The 22,127-nt window shown below is 34.2% G+C and overlaps 1 protein-coding gene across 1 annotated transcript in view; it reads right to left on the bottom strand.

Annotated features, from left to right (window-relative positions):
- The window catches only part of plekhg4 (pleckstrin homology domain containing, family G (with RhoGef domain) member 4), a 183,003-nt gene that overhangs the window by 24,573 nt on the left and 136,303 nt on the right, over positions 1 to 22,127 (bottom strand). The window contains exon 15 of the mRNA XM_039762361.1: positions 2,007 to 2,977. Coding sequence (XP_039618295.1) covers positions 2,007 to 2,977 — 971 coding nt within the window. The remainder of the gene's footprint in view (positions 1 to 2,006; positions 2,978 to 22,127) is intronic.

Here is a 22,127-nt window from a genome sequence, read left to right on the forward strand (position 1 = left end):
ATTCATAATCAAGTGTAAATATTACGTTTATTGATCATCAAGCATTAAACTTTATTGAACATAAATAAACAATGGCAAAGTGAACTGTGGTTGTTTCTTTACAGCAATGTGATAGCAGGAAGAAAAAGAAGAGAAATGCCATCTGCTGGGCATCAACCAAATCACAGAAGCCGATTAAGTAACAAAAAACGAGAAACCAAAAGAAGACAAGATGCAGGATATATAACACAAGAAAGCCCCAGACAGAGAAATGTATAGCAACAATCAAGAAGGTGGTGAAATAGCTGAACCTTCTGCCAAATAAAACAATTGTTCTTACTTCCTTACATTACTTTGAACACCACGGGTTGGGAAAGTTACATCGCGAATATGATCAATGTCAAGCTATATTTTTTGATGCTGAAAACAAAAGAAAGTGCTGCCAAAACAGAAAAGTTCTGCTTGCAGTTGATGAGCCACCAGAAGTAATAAAATACATAATGACTTCTAGAGAAAATAACAGAAGTATCAATAGCTCCTTATTTTTAACTTGTTTTTTTATTTGCATTTAATTTTAGAAAATTCAGGTGTGCATGTTTTACTAGTAAACTAATGAAACTGATTAAAAAGTGCCTGCAGTAGATCAATTGTCTCAGATTTTCAGCAAGGAGTTGAAAAAGAACCAAACGAGTCACTACCTCCAGCCCATCTCAGACGATATAAGCACATATCTCTCTGAAATATTGCAACTATAATTTGTCAATATTGATATTATAAAAAAAAGAATTTTCTGTAAAGTACAAAATAATTATTAATTTCACAAATTTTAAGATGAATTCCAGACCTCATTTCCTTTTGACAGACACAACACATAAGCAAAAAGGTCCCTTTCATTCACAGAATAAAAATATGCATATCACTAAAAGCCTGGAAATATTTAGTTCCTTGGATAAATGGAAATATACCATTATTTTTCAAAGAATTCTTGGTAAACACATTATTTTAGCAGGTCTAGTCTTTAAAAAGACTGGGATTGCATTTTTGATAAAGTCATGGACTATGCCCTGGCCTGTAAACTAGGCAAATGATTAATTTAATATTGAAGATGTCTACAAGAAGCTATTATTCACCAAGTCTTTTATTAGCACATCCCATCACTGGAGGGCAGATACTGCACTGGAGTGCTCAATCATATATTTCCCTCTTTTTTCCTTCTGTCCTCTTAAAGAGACCAGTCAAGACATTCATTGTGTGCAGGGAAATGAGGCCCTGGCCTTTATAAAATGATTCATGTGATATTAAACATTATGGCCTCCAATCCAAGGTCTTTTTCTAATTTTGTGCAGCTGTTGTATGTGTGCACAATGTTAACATAGGTGAAAAATATCATTATAAGAGAATATGCAAAAATTGAGAATCCTGTAACGACAACCACACATATATTTAAATGATAGTAGGATCTGGTTTTCCTATAATCGAGAATGGTATGTGATAAATTAAAAAATGGGTCAGTGAATAGAATAGAAAGAAAACATAAGTGTTTCTCCTTGTTGAATTTCTGCTGACAATTTAAAGTGAATACCAGCACTGCAATGCAATACATGTTAATTTCCAGCAACATATGTCTTTTTCTGGAAAGAAAAAATCAGAAAAATCTAATGTCACTTTTTGGAGTTTAAATGAAACACTGATAGACCACTATAGACAAAATACATGTTAATGAAAAAAGATAACAATTTACAAAAAGATATATAACAAACACTATGGACAGTACCCAATTCTTTGCAGGCTTGTTATTGATCAATTTTTCTGTCCAAAATACAAGAAAATTACGTTATAACTTGAGGTTATATATAAGAGATAATAATGGCTTCTTGAAAATTCATTAAAGTACAATGGATGGTAACCTAAACACGATGATGTACACTTCTACTTTTATCTGTGAGTTGTTTTTTAGTAGGTTAGTGTTTCATTTTATTGAAAATTGTTTAAACATAATGGGTATTCTTAAATAACACAGTACCTACCTGCTTTTAGCTCTAGAATCAGGTATTGGATTATTGTTTCTGCACCCTTCTGCCAGGCCTTGAGTCCAGTTCTGAATTGTCTGCTGCCTGTAGTAAGGACGCTCAACAATTTCAGTGCTGCTTACTTCCAATCCTTTTATGAAAACGCCTGTATTTCCATGCCTTGCTGGCTCACTCAGGGTTCTCTGACAAGTGCCATAGCGTGCTACTTCACTGGGAGCAACATCAAAACTTTGAGTTTTCCTTAGCTGCCTTTTTCCATGGTAACCTGTACCTGATGCACTGGAGCAGGAAGATGTCCTAGTCTGAATGCGTGGCTGGGTATCTCTGTTTGGTTCATCAGCAGAAACACTACGAGTCAGCTTGTAAGAGTCTGGAGACACTCTACAAATAAGAGAGGTAGCTGTGCCTGAAATTTGCTGATTAATTGCATGCCGGTTCAGAATAGGAGTTGTGCTGAAAACACATTCTGCACTGGAATCCTCAACATTACCACTTGCAACTCCATAGTAGCCAGTGGAAGAGTGAGAGCCCAGTCTGTCTCTAGACCATCCACTGGAAAATACCCTTTGGCTGCTAGAAAATGAAATGCTGTTGCTCCGTTCATATAACATGCTGTGATTTGTTCCTTCAGAATATCTCCTACCTGCAGAACCAACAACATCACAGGCTATCTTACCCAAGGGTAAGGACCTCCTTGTTCTCAGTGCTGCTTCTAGCTTCTTCTCAAACATTTGCTTAGTTTCCTGGCACTTTGACCAGGCAAACTTCCACTGCTTCTGACATTTCTCACTTTTTAGTTCACAAGCGAGTTCCTTCATCTCCAGAAACTTAGCTTCTGAGATATCAGGATGCTGCCGGCGATATTCCTCAAGACATTTGATAACTGTTCCACACTTTTCTGTCATGCTGCAGTCTTCCATGGTGATGCTTGCCAGTCGACGCATACCCTCCAGAGCCCACTCATAAGCCTGAAAGAAGTGAGAAAAAATAAAAAGCAATTGGAGCCTGAAAGATGAAGAATGATGACATCAATTAAATCTATTTGCACCACATGGTGTTAAAAGGGTACTGTGTGGCACAGTGCACACCAGCCAGCTAAGTGCTCCAGTATTACAACAGTGAAGTGAACAAGTGCCTCTTTATCACTGCTCCATCAGACAAAGTAAAAGGCAATTCTGTTTTTCTGTGTTTCCCTGATATTTAAAGGGTGCCTTGTCCTTTGTTATCAGATCCAGGAAAGACTCACAGAGGGTAATTCTGATACTAAACTGGGTAGAGCAATAAATCTACATATAGCAATGAATGTAAATACTGTATGAACAAGACCAGTTTATAACACCATTGTAAAAAACAATACCGTTCACTTCCAGAAGATCCTACATGGTATGTTATTTCTTTTACAACAGTGTCATTTGTATGAATAATAAATAAAATAAAAAGTGTCTTACAGACATTGAACTTGTGTAACGGGTAGATCAAAGATAAATCTAATTCCCATGGAATAATTTTAATATATGATGACTCTGTAATAGTTGTCAGGACAAGTCAGTGCCATTGCTTATTGAGCAGAAAGATGGCTGCTAGGATTCCGATCAAGCTTTCTTGTCTTGAACTGCCTTGTGATCATGTTCTCTCTTGTTGACAAGTCCCGGTTGACTCAACTCTGCATACCACACATGACCTTCTGAAAGGGTGATGTGACATTGCTGCCACATACCAAGGGTTTCAGTTAGGCTGCACCAAGTTACTGGGGGCAGTATGTACCCCCCAAGGTCACATGGAATTAACAAAAGAACAACAGGAATGGGACAACAGTGAAGAAATTAAATATATAGTACTACGTTACAACAAAAGTGTCGTCAGCCTAATATTATTACTTTTACAGGACAGACAAACATGGACAAAATCATTATAAAGGTTTAAGATTTTTCAAGTCTATACAATAATGTAAGCTAGTGGTGCAACATGGAGCAAAATGCAGGATACTAGCCTTGGACAGAGTGCCAGTGCTTTGCAGGCCCCATTCACACACACCCACACAGGGCCAGTATAGAATCACCAATCACCATAACACACAATAATCTTTAGGAAGTAGTAGCAAGAGAAGAATTCATAAAGCAAAAACTGGGTGGCTGGGGTCCATGGAAGCTCTACACAGATGGTGACTGAGTTTTGAGAATTCAAAATAGAGGCATCAGCAGTGACACCTTAAAACAACCATCTCAATTTATAGCTGTCATCTAGCGATAATGTCCTCCTTCATGACATTTTTCACACAGGATTCATTGTCCAAAATTTCATTGACAATTATTTCTTAGAGTTCTCACTTCATTAATCTGAAATAGCAAAACATAGTATTTAAACTGTTTAATCACCTTACTTCAGTATTTTGATGGCACTCCTATCTTCCACTATTCAAAATGAAACAAATATTACCAGAGCTACAGTTCTGACAGCATTTGACATTGTTAACAGATAAACACTATTTAGGACCAGTTTTTAGCACAGGTGTTCGATGATAGGTTAAATATATTAGAATTTAAAGCTTAACAAAGGCTGCATTTGATTTTCTCGCCCTGACATTAAGAAAAAGCAGAGACAATACGCTAAACAATAAATCTGGTAAATACTTTTTAGAGGCCCCTTATTTATCACATGCCCTTAATTACTGTTATGACTTGGACCACCCACTGCTATGTAGTAATTATTAATTAAAAAGATACATACAGTAACCAAGAAAAAGTTACAATCCTGACAATTATTTCCAGTATACTGCAGAAAGAATTCAATACTTCCTTGTATAAAGACAAAACAATTAAGTCTGTACCTTTGGTTCATTAGGTCATACACTGTAATGAAAAAAAAAACCTTTAAAAACAGATGTAGATTCTCATGTCAGATAGGCCTTCTTACTTTATGTTTGTTGATGAGAATAAAAGCAAATGTGGTTGTGTTTAAATACTCTCATTAATTATGCAAAAAGAAACAGGAAGTCTGACAGGTTCCATGGCTGTCATCAAAACCTAAGAACGTGCTTGTTTGCTTCACAAGTACAGTACGTCGGGTGCCTAACATCTGTCATGATTCTGCAGTTATGATGTCAGATGCTGTCAGTGGAGAGGAACAATATTCTTCAAATAAAAGTCTAGAAACTGTAATTAGGATATTCGCTGATATATAAATAAGTAAATAAATAAAAGCAAGCAAGCAAGCCACAACAAAATATAGTCTTAAGCCTTGTGCCAATCTGTTTCTACTCCAGGTAATACATATCAGCAAATCCTTTAGCAAGGACCCTTATTTAAAATACAAAGAAATAAACATGTTAAGAGGCACATCCAGTCACAACAAAATCTGAGAAAACACCTAACTTGACCAACTTGCCAAGTTGCACTAAGCTTCAGATTCTAATGTGAGTAATCCTTGCATTCTTCGAAAAATTAAAAGGAAGAAAGGTTAACAATAAAGGACAACTTTCCAGTTAATTACACCTCTGCAATGTGGCATCTCCTTCAGTGAGCTGCACTGACATGTGATTTCAGCAGTTACTTACAAAGGCCCATCTTTTATAATGAGAAATTAGCTGTGTTTAGCAAAAGCAAAATTTCATACCAGTTCTTACAAACATTCTGGTGATTCTAAATCAGGTCTGTTACTCTTCTACAGTTGAAAAAATAATATATTTTTAGTTTTCAATTAAATCTGGTTACATCCAGTTTGACATTAGAAATACAAGGACATACTGCATGCAAGTGAAGTCATTTTAAACATATTTTATATGGTTATATTACATAGTTCATTAATAAAGGGTTTGGAAATTAAATAAATTAAATATATGTTGCAGTGTCAGGTTCGTATAGACAATTTAATTAGGCAAGCTGGTAACATCACACAGGCTACCTTTTGCAGGACTTTCTTGTAATTTCATTCATTCTTTAAAACCGACAAGGGTCAAATACTATCCTTGCCAGAATTGAATTTGCCAATGCCAGTTTGATAAGGGAGAAAGAGCGAGGAAGGCACAATAACTTTCCTAGGTTCAGGCATTTTATTCCAAAGACTTTGTCAAGCTAAATGATAATTTCTTTTCAGCTCTGGTTCATTTTTACATATATGTTGGGAATACAGTTACATCATAAAATGATTAATCATTTTAAAACGGTTCAAAATTAATAGACAGTGCACTGCCACACAGTTCACATGCAGTAATATCATAACTTAATATCTTCAAACCCGCTAATAAAAAAAATATTTGGCTAACCTACTTGAACACACTAATCACACAGATGCATTACTTGGGAGAGAATTGTCCTTTGATCTATCTATTCATTATATAAATACATATGATATATAGCACAAGGATAAATAGAGATTGTGCTTATTCTGACAGCAAAGGATAAAAGGCAGAAGCAAACAGTGGCTGGAAGCAAGACAATCTAAAGTCCACAGCCACCATTACACACGTACAGGGGAAAGTTAGTGGGCAATTGACTTAACAGGTGTGTGTCTTTGGGACATGGATATCCTAGGGAATACTGGGAAACATACAACACAGGGAAAATGTCTGAACTTCATAAAGTGCTGGTTACCGAACCTAGGCTCCTATAAGGGCTATAAGATAGTAGCACTCATTATGAAAGTACAATGCAGTCCTGGGAAAGAAGCATTCTCTTTCCTATTTTAAAAGTATAAGCTTCTGACCTTAGATCAAAAGTGAATTTATTTCACATTGCGTGGGCAACTGTATTAGGAACAGTACAACACAAATGTTTATTGTACAGCAAAGCAGTGGTATCCTACTTGCCAAGCTTCAAAATCAGTTCTTACTATCTGTGCTGGACTCCTTACTAAATTGGTCAAGTATGTATTTCAGTATGGGTGTGTGTAACCTTCAATAGACTGGTGCCTTGGATAGTGTCAATTAAAGTATTCCACATCTCTGAAGTAGCAAATACTGGTTTTGAATACAAATGGGATAAATAATTGTTGGTCTGGGTGGTTACTGTTACTGACCTAAGATGAAAACATGTTACATAAAACAGAGGTGTACTGGAACAGTTAAGATCTAAAGGAAAAAATTAACCATAAATAAATAATATACAACATAGCTACACAGGGTCACAAGAAAAAATCTTTGAAAAGAAAATACTGGAAGCAAAGGAAACAGAATCACTCATATATTACAGAAATATTTTCAGCTTGCCAAAGAGTACAATTGACATCATAAACCTTGTAGTAATTAAGCCTATAATTATAAGAGAGCACAAAATAAGAACATAAGGTGTTTGAAAAATGAGAAGAGACTATTTAGTGCACCAAGCTTGTTTAGTTACTTAATAGTTAAGCTTTCCCAGTATCTTATCCAGATAACATAACAGTGTTCGACCCATTTAAGGTGCAACATATCACGCAAACTGAATGCATTTGATATGAGACATATGAAATGTTTTTCAAAATTTTATGCTTTCGATAATTATTCACATTCAGATATAATATTATTCCATATTCTATAACATTATAACATAATCCACTAACTATGTCAGGAAAACTATGAAATTAGTATGGTTAGAAAAAATAGTTTAATTGTTAAGCTTGTTCACCAGGCCTAAAGCATATAAAGAAAGCATTAAAACATGCACAGATTTGCAATAACCATCTCAATATTTGGAACTCAGCTATAGCCCTGATCACATCTAGTTAGACTAAGTGAACTTAAAGGCCATTTCAAATTCAGCTGGGATAAAAAAGAAGAAAGATATTTAATATACAGCAAGATATTAGGCCTTTGGCTTTTCCATGAATTGTAAAAACAAAGATTCATGGCATGTACTAACAGAGAACCTAAAACCTTTAGCAACGTGACATCTGCTTACTGGGATTTTACTTTTTTCAAGGTCAACAGTAAGTTTTCCTTTGGACTTTATGCAACTGGAACTCAAAGAAACACCTGTCATTTGGAAAAATGCTAATTTGCCTGCAGCATGAAGAATGAAAACATTTTATGCCTACATAAATTGCCATCTGAATCAGCAAGCAAACGATTAAAATGCAACCTGTTACAAATTAAAAGAAGCATGTCTGTAATTCACAATTTTTATTTCTTTATTTTTATTTTACCTTGACTGTATGCAATGTTCTTAAATATAATAAATAAAAATATTAATTTAATAGGCAATTCATTGAGCTGTATGAGCAACGGGTAAGCAGTTAAGTTACATAGCATTTAACCATGTGAAAACTTCACATACTATATGTTGATTTGAGCAAGGACAGTGGATTCTTTAGGGTAGCATAACTTGCTGTCTATCTGAAGACTGAGTGTGTCCGCCATTCAATTAATTCACAACGCTCCTTTAGCAGAACTGGAACCTACTTAAACAAGATGCTCCAATTGCACTTTTTATTATTAGTGGTTCTGTACTACTACGAATACTGCAGCATTTAATAGTCAAAAGATTAAATACATATGGCTAGTTTTACAGCTTCTACTTACACATTTTACTAAAGGAAACTATTTTATAATCATGGAACAATATCTAACATGCACCATGCAAATTTTGTGGAAAAGGAGGAAAAAGTCACTCAGTTCCACATAGAAGAAAATGTATTGACTTCAACAAACCTTTATCAGATTTCCAGCAATCCAGCAATCCTTTGCAGGAACATTTTGTATTATAATTCATCTTCTTTAAACAACAAAAGCACAAGGTGCTTAGTGTGAATTCTGAAAATGGCTGGAAGGTTGTTTTCTTGTACCTGGATATCCCTCCAGACTGGATTTATATTGAGGGTTGGTAAAACTTCTTCAGTTGTGCTGTGTGGTAGTGCTGACATTCTGTGCAGAGTCAGACTGAGCCAGTGGCGCCCAGATTCTTCTCTCTACAAACTCCTACTATTCACAGGCAAATGTTAGCCAAAATACCAGATGGGCTACCCGCGGTAACTAAATAAAAAAGAAAGCAAGCTGGGAAATGGGAGGGGGAGGGGAAAGGAGGAGTTCTCTTAGTACCAACAAGAAAAGCTACTAGATTTTGCAGACAGAATGACAAGAAAAACAGAAGTATGCTTGTCATTGTAGTGTTATTTTGGGGGAAAATAAACTAAACAAACAAAACTTCTAAATTGCACACCAGTGATGGCTTTTAAAAACTCACAGTATGCGCTTACAAAAGGGTGCTTAAAGAAGAACACCAAAATACAATGCATATTTTAGTGAATCTGAAAAAAAAATAAAACACAGTAATACTAAAAAATGATCACTATTTCACTCTAAATGAATTTGAGAAAATTTACAATACAGCTAGCGAGAAAACAAAAGCTCATTGAATACAACTGGCTGCATTTGATACTTATACAACATACAATAAAGGATATTGATTAAAAATAAACTATGAAATGGTAGATCCAATTTAGTATGAAATATTCCAAATGTAAAAAAAAATATTTTTATTACTACCATTCTAAAAAAAGATTCTGATATGTATTTTCTAAATGTTTACTACATTAACTTGAAGTAGTATTACCGTAATTATAAAAATATTATTTTGTAGTGGGACACAATCTGATGCTGTGATCTGTCAATTTAAATGTGCAGTTATTATAAAACAAAGGAAAACCATTACTTAAAAATATGTTAAAGTCTTATAAATAAAAGATTTATGCATTACACAGCATGACACAGTAACTACTTAATCTTTTAAGATATCCTGCCTTTAGATTTTTTCTCCCATAATATTTTCATTAAAAACAGCAGGGCAGCTGCTTTGGGAAAAGTAATGCCCAGTGGAAATTTGCAGTCATATTTTCTTGCAATAGTGAGCTTGAGGTTTTGCATTGATTAACTAATCCATAATGGAAAAGCTTCTCTGTGTGTTAACTTAACTCAAAATGAATGTTAAAAGTTTCAACTTTGTTCCAAACGAAAAAAAAAAGTACTTTGCCTAAAGATGCTTTAAAGTTTATTGGAGACATACTGTACCATACAGTATACACAAAAGCATTTCTATTACATAAAACAATTCGTTATCATTTTTGTCGTATTTCAGTCAGTTAAGATTTATAGTTACTTCTGTCCAGCAAATGTTTCTAATTTATCTTTCTATCTTTCTTTGCATTTAAAAGCTCTTCATTATCTTAGTATAAAATTCAATCTATGCTACACCGATTATAAATTCTTAGCATTTAGAGAAGTGTGAATTGTGACATGCTGCCAACTGTAGTTAATAATGCTGATTTGCTGGTTCAGAGATCAAAAGGCTTCAGATGGCTCAAAGACTACACATTTCCTATAAATCATTGTTTTCTCTAGTCACTCAGAAATCATAGTACATTTTAGAGATAAGAATAGTGGAAAAAAATGTAAATTTAAAACTGGCTAGTATATGAGAGTGTACACTCTGTGATGGACCAAAATCACTATGGTCTTCTGGGATAGGTAATATTTTTGTGGAAGAAGCAAATTCAAAATTTAAAGAATGCTACTAACCTCTACTTGGGGAATGCCTAGGCATATGCTATTTTCATCTGATATCAGAAAAATTTAAGTATACTCAGTTGGCACCTATCAAGCTTTTATACCATGTAAATAAATGTTTTTTTATTGAATGCACATTATCTTTTTTATCCCCCCAAGCAAACTTAGATGCCAATTTTTCTCTTCTGTCTGTCATTTCCTGGTGTGAGAAAGTGTGTTTGCGTCTTGGAGGGAGGGGTGGTTGGGATTGGGATGGATTGATTGGGGACATCTGTCTATTCATCCATTTTTAAACCTGACTGATCAAGTGGTTTGTTGTGGAGGGGGTCCAGTGGCCACATGTTATCCTGGCAACATCTGGTGCAGTGCAGAAACTGGGTGGGGCACACTCAAGCACAAAGCCACATTCAGTCATATAATGCTAATTTAGAATGCCCAATCAACCAAAAAGTAACGTTTGAAATATGAAAAAGAAAAACGATGTAAATTGTATAAGCAATATAGCATTACTGTATTTTTTCTTTCTTGGATGTATTTGTGGCAGGGGCCAAGGGGACTAACAAAAACCGGTAAATACAGACTATTAATGACAATGGAATCTTTTTGCTAAAAGATAAAAGGGGATTACAGTGGAATATTGTAAAAAGAATGTGGGGAAGTCACCCCAGCAGACAGACAGGAGTTCAATGACAATTTAGGCAGGATCAGAGAAGCAGCAGGATTTTCTTTTAACTATCTCTTTATCTGTTCATTATGCTGTCCTTTTTATATATCTCCTTTGAGTAATGTGTTTAATAAAAGTGCCTTTTGTGTTCAGTTCTGGTCTCCTTTTGGCATTTTTGCCTGTGAAGGGCAAACACAAAGATCACCTCATGAACATTTTATATATATTAATATGCAATAAGAAATAATACTTTACAAATTGTATTTTGTGAATATTATTTGTGGGATTAACAGGCCACAAATATAGTAAAAAGGACTTTTTAAATTAAACAATTGCATTAACAGTATAATACAACATCCCTTCATCCACATGCACTGGGAGATCCACTTTTCCAGAAATTCTCTAAACATAGGCTAAATGATGAAATACAAGTAACATGTCTAGAGGTCCCTGACTCACCATGAGACCCTGTGCAAGTCACTTCACCAGTTTATGTTCCAACTATAAGGAATTTAAACATCTTTCATAGACATAAGCTTCCAATTTAAATTATGTAAAAACAGCATCAACTGATGTCCTATTGCTGGTTGTAGAGTGTCTGTGACTAACTGTACACCAATTGTGTTAAATATAACATTATTGAAAGAAGTACCCAATGGACAGATAAAATCTCTGATGAATCTCAAGGTCAAATTGTTGGCTGCTTCAGATCATGACAGATAGAAGGTTTGGAGCTTTACCAATAAATTATGGCGTAAGAAAAATGCTGAATCATTATAATGTGTTGATAATGCAAAAATGAAGTTATTTTTAGTGTAACATAAAAATTGAGTACATATTTGCTCGCTCTATGTTTACAAAGTGATGCATAAATAATTCCTTTCTTCTTACAATAATTTATAGACTAGTGACTTTTCTTTTTTTTTACTTTTACAATTAACTTAGTTTATGCAACAGCAGAAGTGAACTGGTATATAAGAGGTTTTTGTGTGCCTCTCCCAGCACTGGCCTTGTATTGGAGATCTGTTTTTGCGGTTAGGAATGACTGCCGAATATATACTAAATATCCAAGTTGATGTGACTTCCCTTAAGGTAAATTTGAAGCAGTAAAGTAATCAAAAATCGAAGTTGTACAGAATGTTTGTTTTAAGACAAATGAGATTGCAAATTCGGAATTTCAGCTCAATTTCTAACTTTGTATGGCATGCTGTACTTGAGACAGCCAAAGAAAATGAAATATTTCTGTAAAATTTCATTGAAGAATAAGTGTTTCCAATTTCAACAAAATCTGTCCACTGGGTATTGAGTTGTTTCAAGCAGACAGACAGAAAGACATGCCAACTGCAGTAGGCACTTTTTACATTATAACCATACACAGTAAAAGCAGTGTTTAACCCATCCCTAAATTCAACTTTATGTTTATATTTTTTCTTTTCTGGTTTTAATATAAAGATAATAATACTCGTTATAGGCCTGTATGACTATAATAATTTAAGAAAAGCAATTTTTATCTCTACCAACTAACAACACTAAATTAAATGTTTGGAAAGAAATAATTAAATCTTTTGGTACATCCTCTACAGAATGAGCAGCTCTTTTGTATTCTACATTTTATTTGCATTTGGATATACAAATGGTTATTTGGATAAAGAAAAAACCTTACTTAGCAGATAATTAAAATGAATATGAAACCAAATAAGAAAAAGGAGTATGCTTCTTTTGACTAAGAGGTAGCATAAAAATGTACAAATCTATTACATTTCTTACAAACGCAAATTACAAACTTACCCGTAATGCTAACTCCAAATTAGAAGATGTTAAATTACACAAATTTGTCATGTAATCTCATGAATTTACATAAGACTACAAATAGATCAAAATGTCAAATAGCTATGGTGGTACCTCTGAGTTTAGTATGAAAAACCTGCCCTTTGCATTTCTAAAGAAAAAAGTATATGATCCTCAGACTGCAAACTTGTCTTTTTCATTTTTTAATTCTTTCTGACTCAAAACAAAACTCAAAAGAAAGATAGGGGAGATAACATATTTCTAAAACACTATGTCAGGCCAGTCTAAAGACATGCAGGTTAGGTGTATTGGCGATCCTAAATTGTCCCTAGTGTGTGCTTGGTGTGTACCCTGCCCAGGATTTGTTCCTGCCTTGCGCCCTGTGCTGGCTGGGATTGGCTCCAGCAGACTCATGTGACCCTGTGTAAGGATATAGCAGGTTGGAAAATGACTGACTGACTATGTCAGGCATCAATTATTGACTTTCCAAAGAAGAATACAGTGGGCATCCTATAGTCTACTGGACAATAAGGCAATCATCCTGGCAAATATTTTAGCAAAAAGAACAAATTAAGTGCTCCATTTTATAATATTCAAAAATTAAACAAGATTTGTTAAAAACTGACTTTTACTTTTTAACCTTTTATGACTGTTGCATTATAACATAACATATAACATAACCCCGTTGAATCAGACCTTCAAGTGGTGCTACTATCTCTGGTTGCATAAAAATCCTTTGAAAGACTTGAATTAGGGTCTTCTGTTCTTCGCACTAACAACAATTTTTGCTGAGACACAAAATAGTTGTACAGATTAAATGATAATATTCTATTCATAAAACCTATATTAACATAAAAAAACACATTTTGCTTGTTTACTCTAGAATGTGCATTCAGACAAGGCTGTCCATTATCACCAAAGCTTTCTGCAATTGCTATTGATCCTCTGACTATTTGCCTTCACAAACAGACAGAGATTAAGGAATTATATGGGAAGAATTTAACAAAAAGTATCACTTTATGGTAATAACATGGCACTCTATATTACAGATTCAAAATCAACTCTTCCACAAATACTCAACATAGCAGAGGAATTCTATACAAAATCTGAGTTTTAAATTAACTTGAGGAAGAGTGTACTTTTTCCTGTGAGTAGTATTCAGACTAATCTGGATTACTTTTGCTTGATAATATTAGAACAGTTAAAATACAAATTACAGTAACAAAAAAACTTCTATTCAAATTCAGTTTTTGCAAAGTGATGGAAACCACCAACCAGAATATTATTTTAATAGATGGTCTTCTCTTCCTCTCAGATTAGCTAGGTGAATTGATTAATTTCTTTCTTAGTATGCTGCTAAATACACTAAAAAATCCTTTATTAGTTTGACACTAGTTTTGCAAAGACCATAAGCAGAGGGGACCATGACACTAACAAACTTCCAATTTCATTACTGGGTTGTGAATGCACACTGAAAAAAGTATAACATTGATGTTGTTCGTTCAATATAAATTTTCTCTTTCAAGCAACTTAAGATTAGTCATTTAGTGTTGTAGCTTGAAATATTTGGTTTCAGATCTCAATCAAAGTAAAAAAAAATTGTTTGTACCAAAGTAAGTTATAAGCTATTTCAGTTAACCTAATACTTTAGGTTGTTCATGTGCTGTGTGGGAGGGGCCGTTTGTATATTCTTCTGGTAGAACTTTTCAGCGTGCTGGCTTTCCAACTGAAAAAGAAGAACACTTTCCCGAGTGGAGTGGACGTGGCTATACAGGTCAGGTCATTTTCAGCAGCAGACTTTTATAACGGAGGATTTCTGGTAAGTAACCCTGTTTCTCAACTGTTAATTATAAGAACTTGTAATAAAACATACTTTCAAGAAAGTTGTAGAAATGTTTAATAATATTTTGTTGTATATTTAAGATTTACACTGCAAAATGCTTGTGTATTTGCACTAGATTTTTAAATAAATGTAAAAAGTACAGCATTGGAATGTGTTACGTTCATAATATTTATAATAGCATAAAAAAAGGTTATGATTAATAAACCATTTTAAATTGTAACAACTTAAAAAATAGATTTACTTCAGTATAAAATAAGTGAATTACACCTAATCACTCTAAATGATTTGCCACAACTTAAAAATTGTGGGTTCAATAAGATAAAAAGAATTATATTGGTTCAGATTGAAAATATTAAGTGTGAATCATTACCTTAATTATTTTATGTTGAATAGAGGTTATACTTTTTTCAGTGTATGTGTTTTATGACAATGAAAGGAAGGAAGCCAAAAGTAATGAAATGCTTCTTGCTTATCACCAATTTACCAGTAATGTCTGAGAACACTTCTCAAAATATTTTACCCATGTAATGTGGACTGTGCAGGGCATACCCAAGCCATTACTAAACCCAAATACCACTTAAGGTATGCAAAACTTTGAAAATATAAATGATTTATTAAGGGAAAATTCAAGAAAAATAAGGAGAGAACAGGCCCCTTGCTATTACGTAGGGTGGCTGATCCAATAATAATTCAGAGTAACAAATAAGTATACTTAATTTTCACAACACCCCTCTCTACACTCTGGCCTCCTAATTCCTTCCCTCACTTTGAGCTCTGTCACATGCTTATGTGATTCAAAGTTCACCACTATACTTGCTGGAGAATGATTTTAAGTCCAGCGAACCACTAACAGATAAATCTTGAGAAGCATTGCTTGGGACCCAGACAATACACAACAGGTCTGGGAATAAATTCTCAGAATCCTCTTGAATGAACCTAGGTGCTGATGCCCCATCTTACAACAGATATTGCCAGAGAGAGCCGAAATAGCTTGTCCACCCCATGTCCCTAATGCAACAAATTGCAAAGAGACTCTGCTATTTCACCAACCACCTTGGGGAACTCCTACCCCACTAAGAAGAGTTCACCCGGCACTATTTAGTTAAGTTCAGGGCTTGTATAGCCCTGTATTGTCCCATTTAATGCTTTCTGTTAACTAGGCAAGGGGTTGCTACTGGCCTTGCTCTCATAGTTGGAAACAATTTAAGGCTGTGATGCTACTGCCAGCAGCTTTTGCCCATGATAACTATTGTTTCCTTCCAGCCATGACCATTAATATACTGTTTAAATCAAAGAAGCTACTTGGTATGTGGACATTTAGACACATCTATATTTGCCTTATCACTAGTTTTATCAGTAGGTTTACTATGGAAAAGTTTGAAATATTTTGTTAAAAGAAACCTGCTTAATCACCCCAAACATCCATTAATATCCATAGCTGTTAACAATGGAAAGGAGGCCTTTGAACTGTTATATCAAATAATGAATGGAAACAAGCCATGGTTAAGATCAGGGGCCTCATGTATAACGCCGTGCGCAGAACTCGCACTATAACATAGCGTAAGCACAAAAGCCGAAATGTGCTTACGCACAGAAAAATCCAGATGCAGGAATTTGTGCGTACTCCAACTTCCACGTTCTTCCGCTACATAAATCCTGATCAGTGTGAAAAGTAACGCTCGTGCATGCGCTTTATCTAACGCCCCAACTCCTCCCAGAATTACGCCTCTTTGAATATGCAAATCAATACAAATCACCCTTAAGCGCAGCCTTCTGTGAAAAGACAATGTGAAAAGCATGGGGGCAAATATAAGAATTTCAGCAAATACCAAGTGGAGGCAAAGGAAAAACATACTATTTGTTTAATTAAACCGTGGTATAATCAACAAAAGGAAGTTGATCGAGTGACATAGCGTGTTGGAGAAACTTGAAAGCTCATGTTCACAAAATCGCACAGTGCCGGAAATAAAAAAGAAGTCACATATCAAAGTCGCCGTGAAAAGGCGAGTTGTAGCCCACTGTCTGAGTGTCATATGAAAGCTTATTAGGGTACAGAGAAAAAAAAGGTACACAGTGGGGAAAAAGCACAAAATGTCAAATTCAATCTCGAAATTTCCACTTTAATCACGCAGTTTATTTTGTCATTAAAGTAGAACATCATAAACTTCATCTTAAAATCGTTTAATTAACCAGTTTCTCAAATCACATCGTAATTAAAGTAGCACGTTAAATGCTTTGTTATGTATGTGATCTTCTATGTGCTCTATGTGTGTGAATCACTACTTGCTTCTTAAACTGGCTTTCTTCCTCCAACTGGACACAGAATCCATTACATTCATGATATTACAGCTCTCTGAATAACTAAAATACTGAGATGTATACGTTATATCATTTTCATGGTGATAGGAGTTAAAGCAACTTATTAAACATGGGTTTCACGCGCAGTGATTGTGTGCGACCTTCGATGAAATAATTTATTGCAGCAGTACTCAGTGGCGGATCTAGGCTTGTGGTGGCCCTGGGCAGAGAAAGAATCGGTGGCCCCTTTTACTCGCCAATGTCAATAAGGTAGCTTATGCACAGTTGATGGCCACGTCCATTGCGGACACTGCATAGCATTTAACTTTTGCCGAAATTTTCTGCTGCGTTTTTAGCTGTGTTGTTATTTTCTCTTTCTGTTTTATATTCAATATATATTGACGTAGCTGCCCCTGCACCTTTTCTTTCTCCAAGTAACCGATCGCCACACAATCAGCTCTGTAATAGACGTTAAGCCATCTGTAAGCTTAGAGCGCCGATTCTTCAAAACGTTTAAGGAACATTGAAATATCTTCGTAGTACATGTTTAATTATTCTATCCTTCACGACAGTCCCAGTGAAGAATATAGATTATTTAAATGAAGTTAAAGTTTTATCTGTATAATATAATAAACATATTTTGCTGCATTTCATCTTAAAAATGATATCGTCATCATATATAAATACGCGCTTTATAAAGTGGCTCAGATTGTGCGATATTATAACTGTAGTGCAAGTTTACAGTGGGGTGATTGGTCTTATAAGTACAAACAGTTCTACAAGGAGCAATTGATTAAGTGCATTTAAAGTTCTTGGGATGAAACTGTTTCTGAACCGCGAGGTCTGTACAGGAAAGGCTTTGAAATGTTTTGCCGTGGCTGAGACAGCATCTGCTTGAAGCTGTATACCGATAATTCTCTTTCCGTTCAGCTGCTGCTGTGATTCCCCACTCAGATACAGTGATATAAATACTCTCGAGTGGTGCAGTGAGAGTAATATGGAAAAAGATGATCCGCTGTGGCAACTCCTAACGGGAGCAGCTGAAAGAAGAAGAAGGTGCAGTGAGAGTAACAACGCTAAAGCAGTTATGGTATTTGGAATACTATGGCTATTCCCTGGACCATTATATTGTTATAAGTTAATTACAATCAGATGCATTACACTAATAAACAATATGCGGTTAGTTTCAGTGTATTTATAAAGCCGCGTCAGGAAAATAAGGTGTAACCACACAGGAACAGTAGCACTGCTTTGACGCTGGGTGCCGCCAGTCTGCAAAACCGAGTGAAGAACTTGCATACAACAAGGTATGAGGTACCATGGAAAAGTACGTGGCTTTACGCCAAGTGTAGGTTTTATACATCGCGATTTGAACGTGGAAAAGTTCTTCGCAACATTTCTGTGCGTACGCACCGTTTATACATGAGGCCCCAGCTCTTCTTCGGTAAATCATGGTACACTTCAGTCATCATACGTTCATATCATGACTAAGATTATACAAAATATATCCAAGTCAAGATCCAAATTATGAAAAATGTCATTGAGTGCCCACTACACTAGGATACTTGTTTTGTGGGTTTCATAGATAATTCTGAATTGAAATTGATTGTAATCCTCTAACAGCGTTATTCTGAGTAACACCCGTTGGAACAACACTGTCATGAAAAATCTAAGATCTAAGATTGGAACATATTATGATATCTTACAATCTTACAAACTAATCTTACTCAGCTGGAGGAATCCTGTATCACCTTCTATAGCGCAATATTTTAATTAAATTGGAAATAATTATATTTTCTCCATATGAAACATTCCAAAACATTTTTATTATTTGGCAAGTATTATTTTCATGTAATACAATTAATAAAATGGGCTTCTATTAAGATATGTTTTGCGTTTCCTACAGAAAGAAGGTCTAGATTTTCTACAAATGCAAATGAACAAGTTGTATTTTTATATTTTATTCAGACTATATTTTAGAAATAAATATTGTAATTAGAGTCCTATATTTTTAGTTTAGTTCTGAAGCTTAGTCAGATATACAAAGATGTATATCAATAAACTACTGTACAACCTCCTACAACTGTGAAAAAATTGTATACTGCTCTATACTAAATCACTCTAATTCTGAAAGTCACTGTCCTAACATAAAAACAAAATGGTTTCTGTCAAGTGCCATTTTCAACCAAATTAAGATTTGGACCTTAAAGCTTCAGCAGTGGATTACCTGACTAAAGCAGGTTTTTGCTGTGCTTATACCTTTGTAACTTTGCATCAGCTATGCTAGTATGGATACATCTTTGCAGCATTTTCAAAGAAATTTATCCTTGTTATAACTGCAAAAGCAAATCCACTGAACTACTGGAAGGAAAATACTCTGACATGGTATATTTCAGAAACACCAAAGGCAAAGGATGACAACACCATTTTCCACTAATGCAAAATGTGAAAACTCTCTAGCCAGAAAGCACATGTTCTTCATTAGTTCAATAAAATTAGAGTAGTATTTACTTTAAAAGAACTCTCCAATCCCATTAATGTCTCCCATATTCAAAAATCATACAAACCCAGTGAGCTGGAATCTTTTACAAAGAGGGAAACAAAATTTAATTGAAGACTTCTGAATATATGAACTGTAAAAAACATACCAGATGGCTTTATAGTCCAAAATATCTCATGGAAAAATGCACAGATTTTAAATACAATTAAGAAAAAAGAATGAAACCCAAATATACTATTAACAAAACTTCAATACTATAGTAGTAGAATATTAGACAACACTAGACAATATTTATTATCTTCATTTTTGATCGACATAAGGACTAAAATTTTAAAGGAATATTTTTAAAAAATGACCAGGAGGTTATCTGCAATTACTTATATACTGTATATATGAATAATTAAAATTTTAAACACACAATATAATGGTAATACTTTAATGTAAGGTTTCTCCAGGAATTGGGCTACTTTGTAAAGAAAAACAAAATCTAACAAAGACACATCTGTCAAATTGTGTTAGAATAAGTAAACATAAACAACAGTGTTCCATACCTTTGAAGACACCCAAAAGGAAAACAAACTCACTATTACATCGAAGAATGGAATTCTGTGCTGTATAAAGACTATGATGGAGTAAGCCTCCATGAACAATAAAAGCCAACAACACGTTTTCATCTTTTTTAAAACACAGCTTTTCACTTCATAAAGGACAAAGATAAAATTATCATCTCAGTAAAGAAATAATTAATGTTATTCCTTTTCTAAAATTTTAATTGAGGGACTCTTTTTCCATTGTTCCCTAAAATCACTTAGGGTAAGACCTTAATATATTTTCACATACTACATCTAGAGAGTCTTCATTCTGTCTTGATGATAGACATTGACACCTCAGGGTCAGATATCGATGGAAGGTGAGAGAAGCTAGGGGAGGTTGCTTTTACAAAGTTTTTGTATTGAATATTGAAGAGAAAATGTATCACAAGAAGATTAAATTTAGAAATTAAAAGCTCAAGACATTAGTAGTCCAATAAGTAAAATATATAGCTTCTCAAAGGTCAGAGCAAAACAGTCAGTACATTACTTAGAAAAAATTAAAGAAAAAAAAGATTTCATAAATTTTATTGTACTGTATATCAAAATAGCACTATGCACTCATCTAAATATATAATGCAAGTCCAAAGCTTATGCCAAGTACGTGATGATGGCTATTATATTTTCAGAGTATGTATGTAGTGTCAAGGCAAGAAAGAACATACATTTATATTACGTATATGTATCCTTTACTTGCCTTGGTAAAGTCCAATTACGATTATTAAGATTATTTTCAATTTCATAAAGTCACTTCCTACACTTCGGTGGAGAGTGTCCTGCTACTTTTGCACTCTATTTTTCAGTATACTGAAATTCAGTATTCGGTATACAGTATCTTTATACATTAAACGCATATTAACTGCATTAGAATGAATATGTATTCCGTTTATAATTGCCAATTTGTTTCTTTGCATTATTAAAGGAAATATAAAGACCTTTTCATTAAAAACAGCAAAAAATTAAAATAAAAAAAAAAGATCTTGTGGTTGCAAATCAGGTTAAACAAAGTAAAAATTTAACCTAAGCAGTATCGCTGAGCTGAATCACCAAACAAGAACTTCTTGATTGGTTGATTTAAGGAGTCCGAGACTATTTTTAATTGTGATTGATTTTGAATGCCTTGTCAGCTAATGTTACCTTTTGCCACATTATTATTGGTCTATTTGTCTGCTCCCAATATGCCTGATTCCTATTAACCTGTCCTTTGAGATGTTCCAGAAGTTAAGAACCCATATCTAATTGTCTGCTTTCCTTTCATTTTTAAAAGGTTAAACATGATGTTAAAGTAGTTGGCAATGCTATTTTATAGTCTTTTCTGACTATTCCTATTTCCTCCTACAACCCATAGGCAAACTAACTATGATGACTTTAAAATTGACCTGCTATGATTATGCATTTTTGCCATGATCAATGATGGACTGGCACCTTGTATAGGGTTATTCGTTGGCTTGTGGTCAATGCTTATGGCACAAGGTTCTCTTTTTAATCCAAGAGTGCTCTGAAAATTGATCAAAGTTTAAAATCTAAAATAATGTATTTCACATCTACAATAATTTAGTAATAAACAATTGTCTTATAGTTAAAAAAATACATGGCAAAATATTACTGTATATCTATTTCATCCTATCTTTAATTAGTATATGCTTAACTTAAAGTAACCATTTGAAACAGACCATATTTACTGATGTAACTGAAAGAATGTAATACTTTGTCAAAAGTAACCATGGTTCAAATAATAAAACTAAGACATTTGTAAAAGAAGGCAGGTTGTAAATCTAAACTAAACAACTGATTTTGTTGCATTGGTTAGACATTCAAAATGATTATAAATCTACAGCATCTACTTGTTATTTTTAACTAGTACTAGAAGTTCTTTTAATGTAAATGAAAGTAATTAGAACAGACCCACGAAGATAAAACACAAAGTGCTTGCATCGAAAAAAAAAAAAAAAAACTTAAAGT

This window comes from Polypterus senegalus, chromosome 9, assembly GCF_016835505.1.
Source record: "Polypterus senegalus isolate Bchr_013 chromosome 9, ASM1683550v1, whole genome shotgun sequence".
In the NCBI taxonomy this organism is placed as follows: domain Eukaryota; kingdom Metazoa; phylum Chordata; class Cladistia; order Polypteriformes; family Polypteridae; genus Polypterus; species Polypterus senegalus.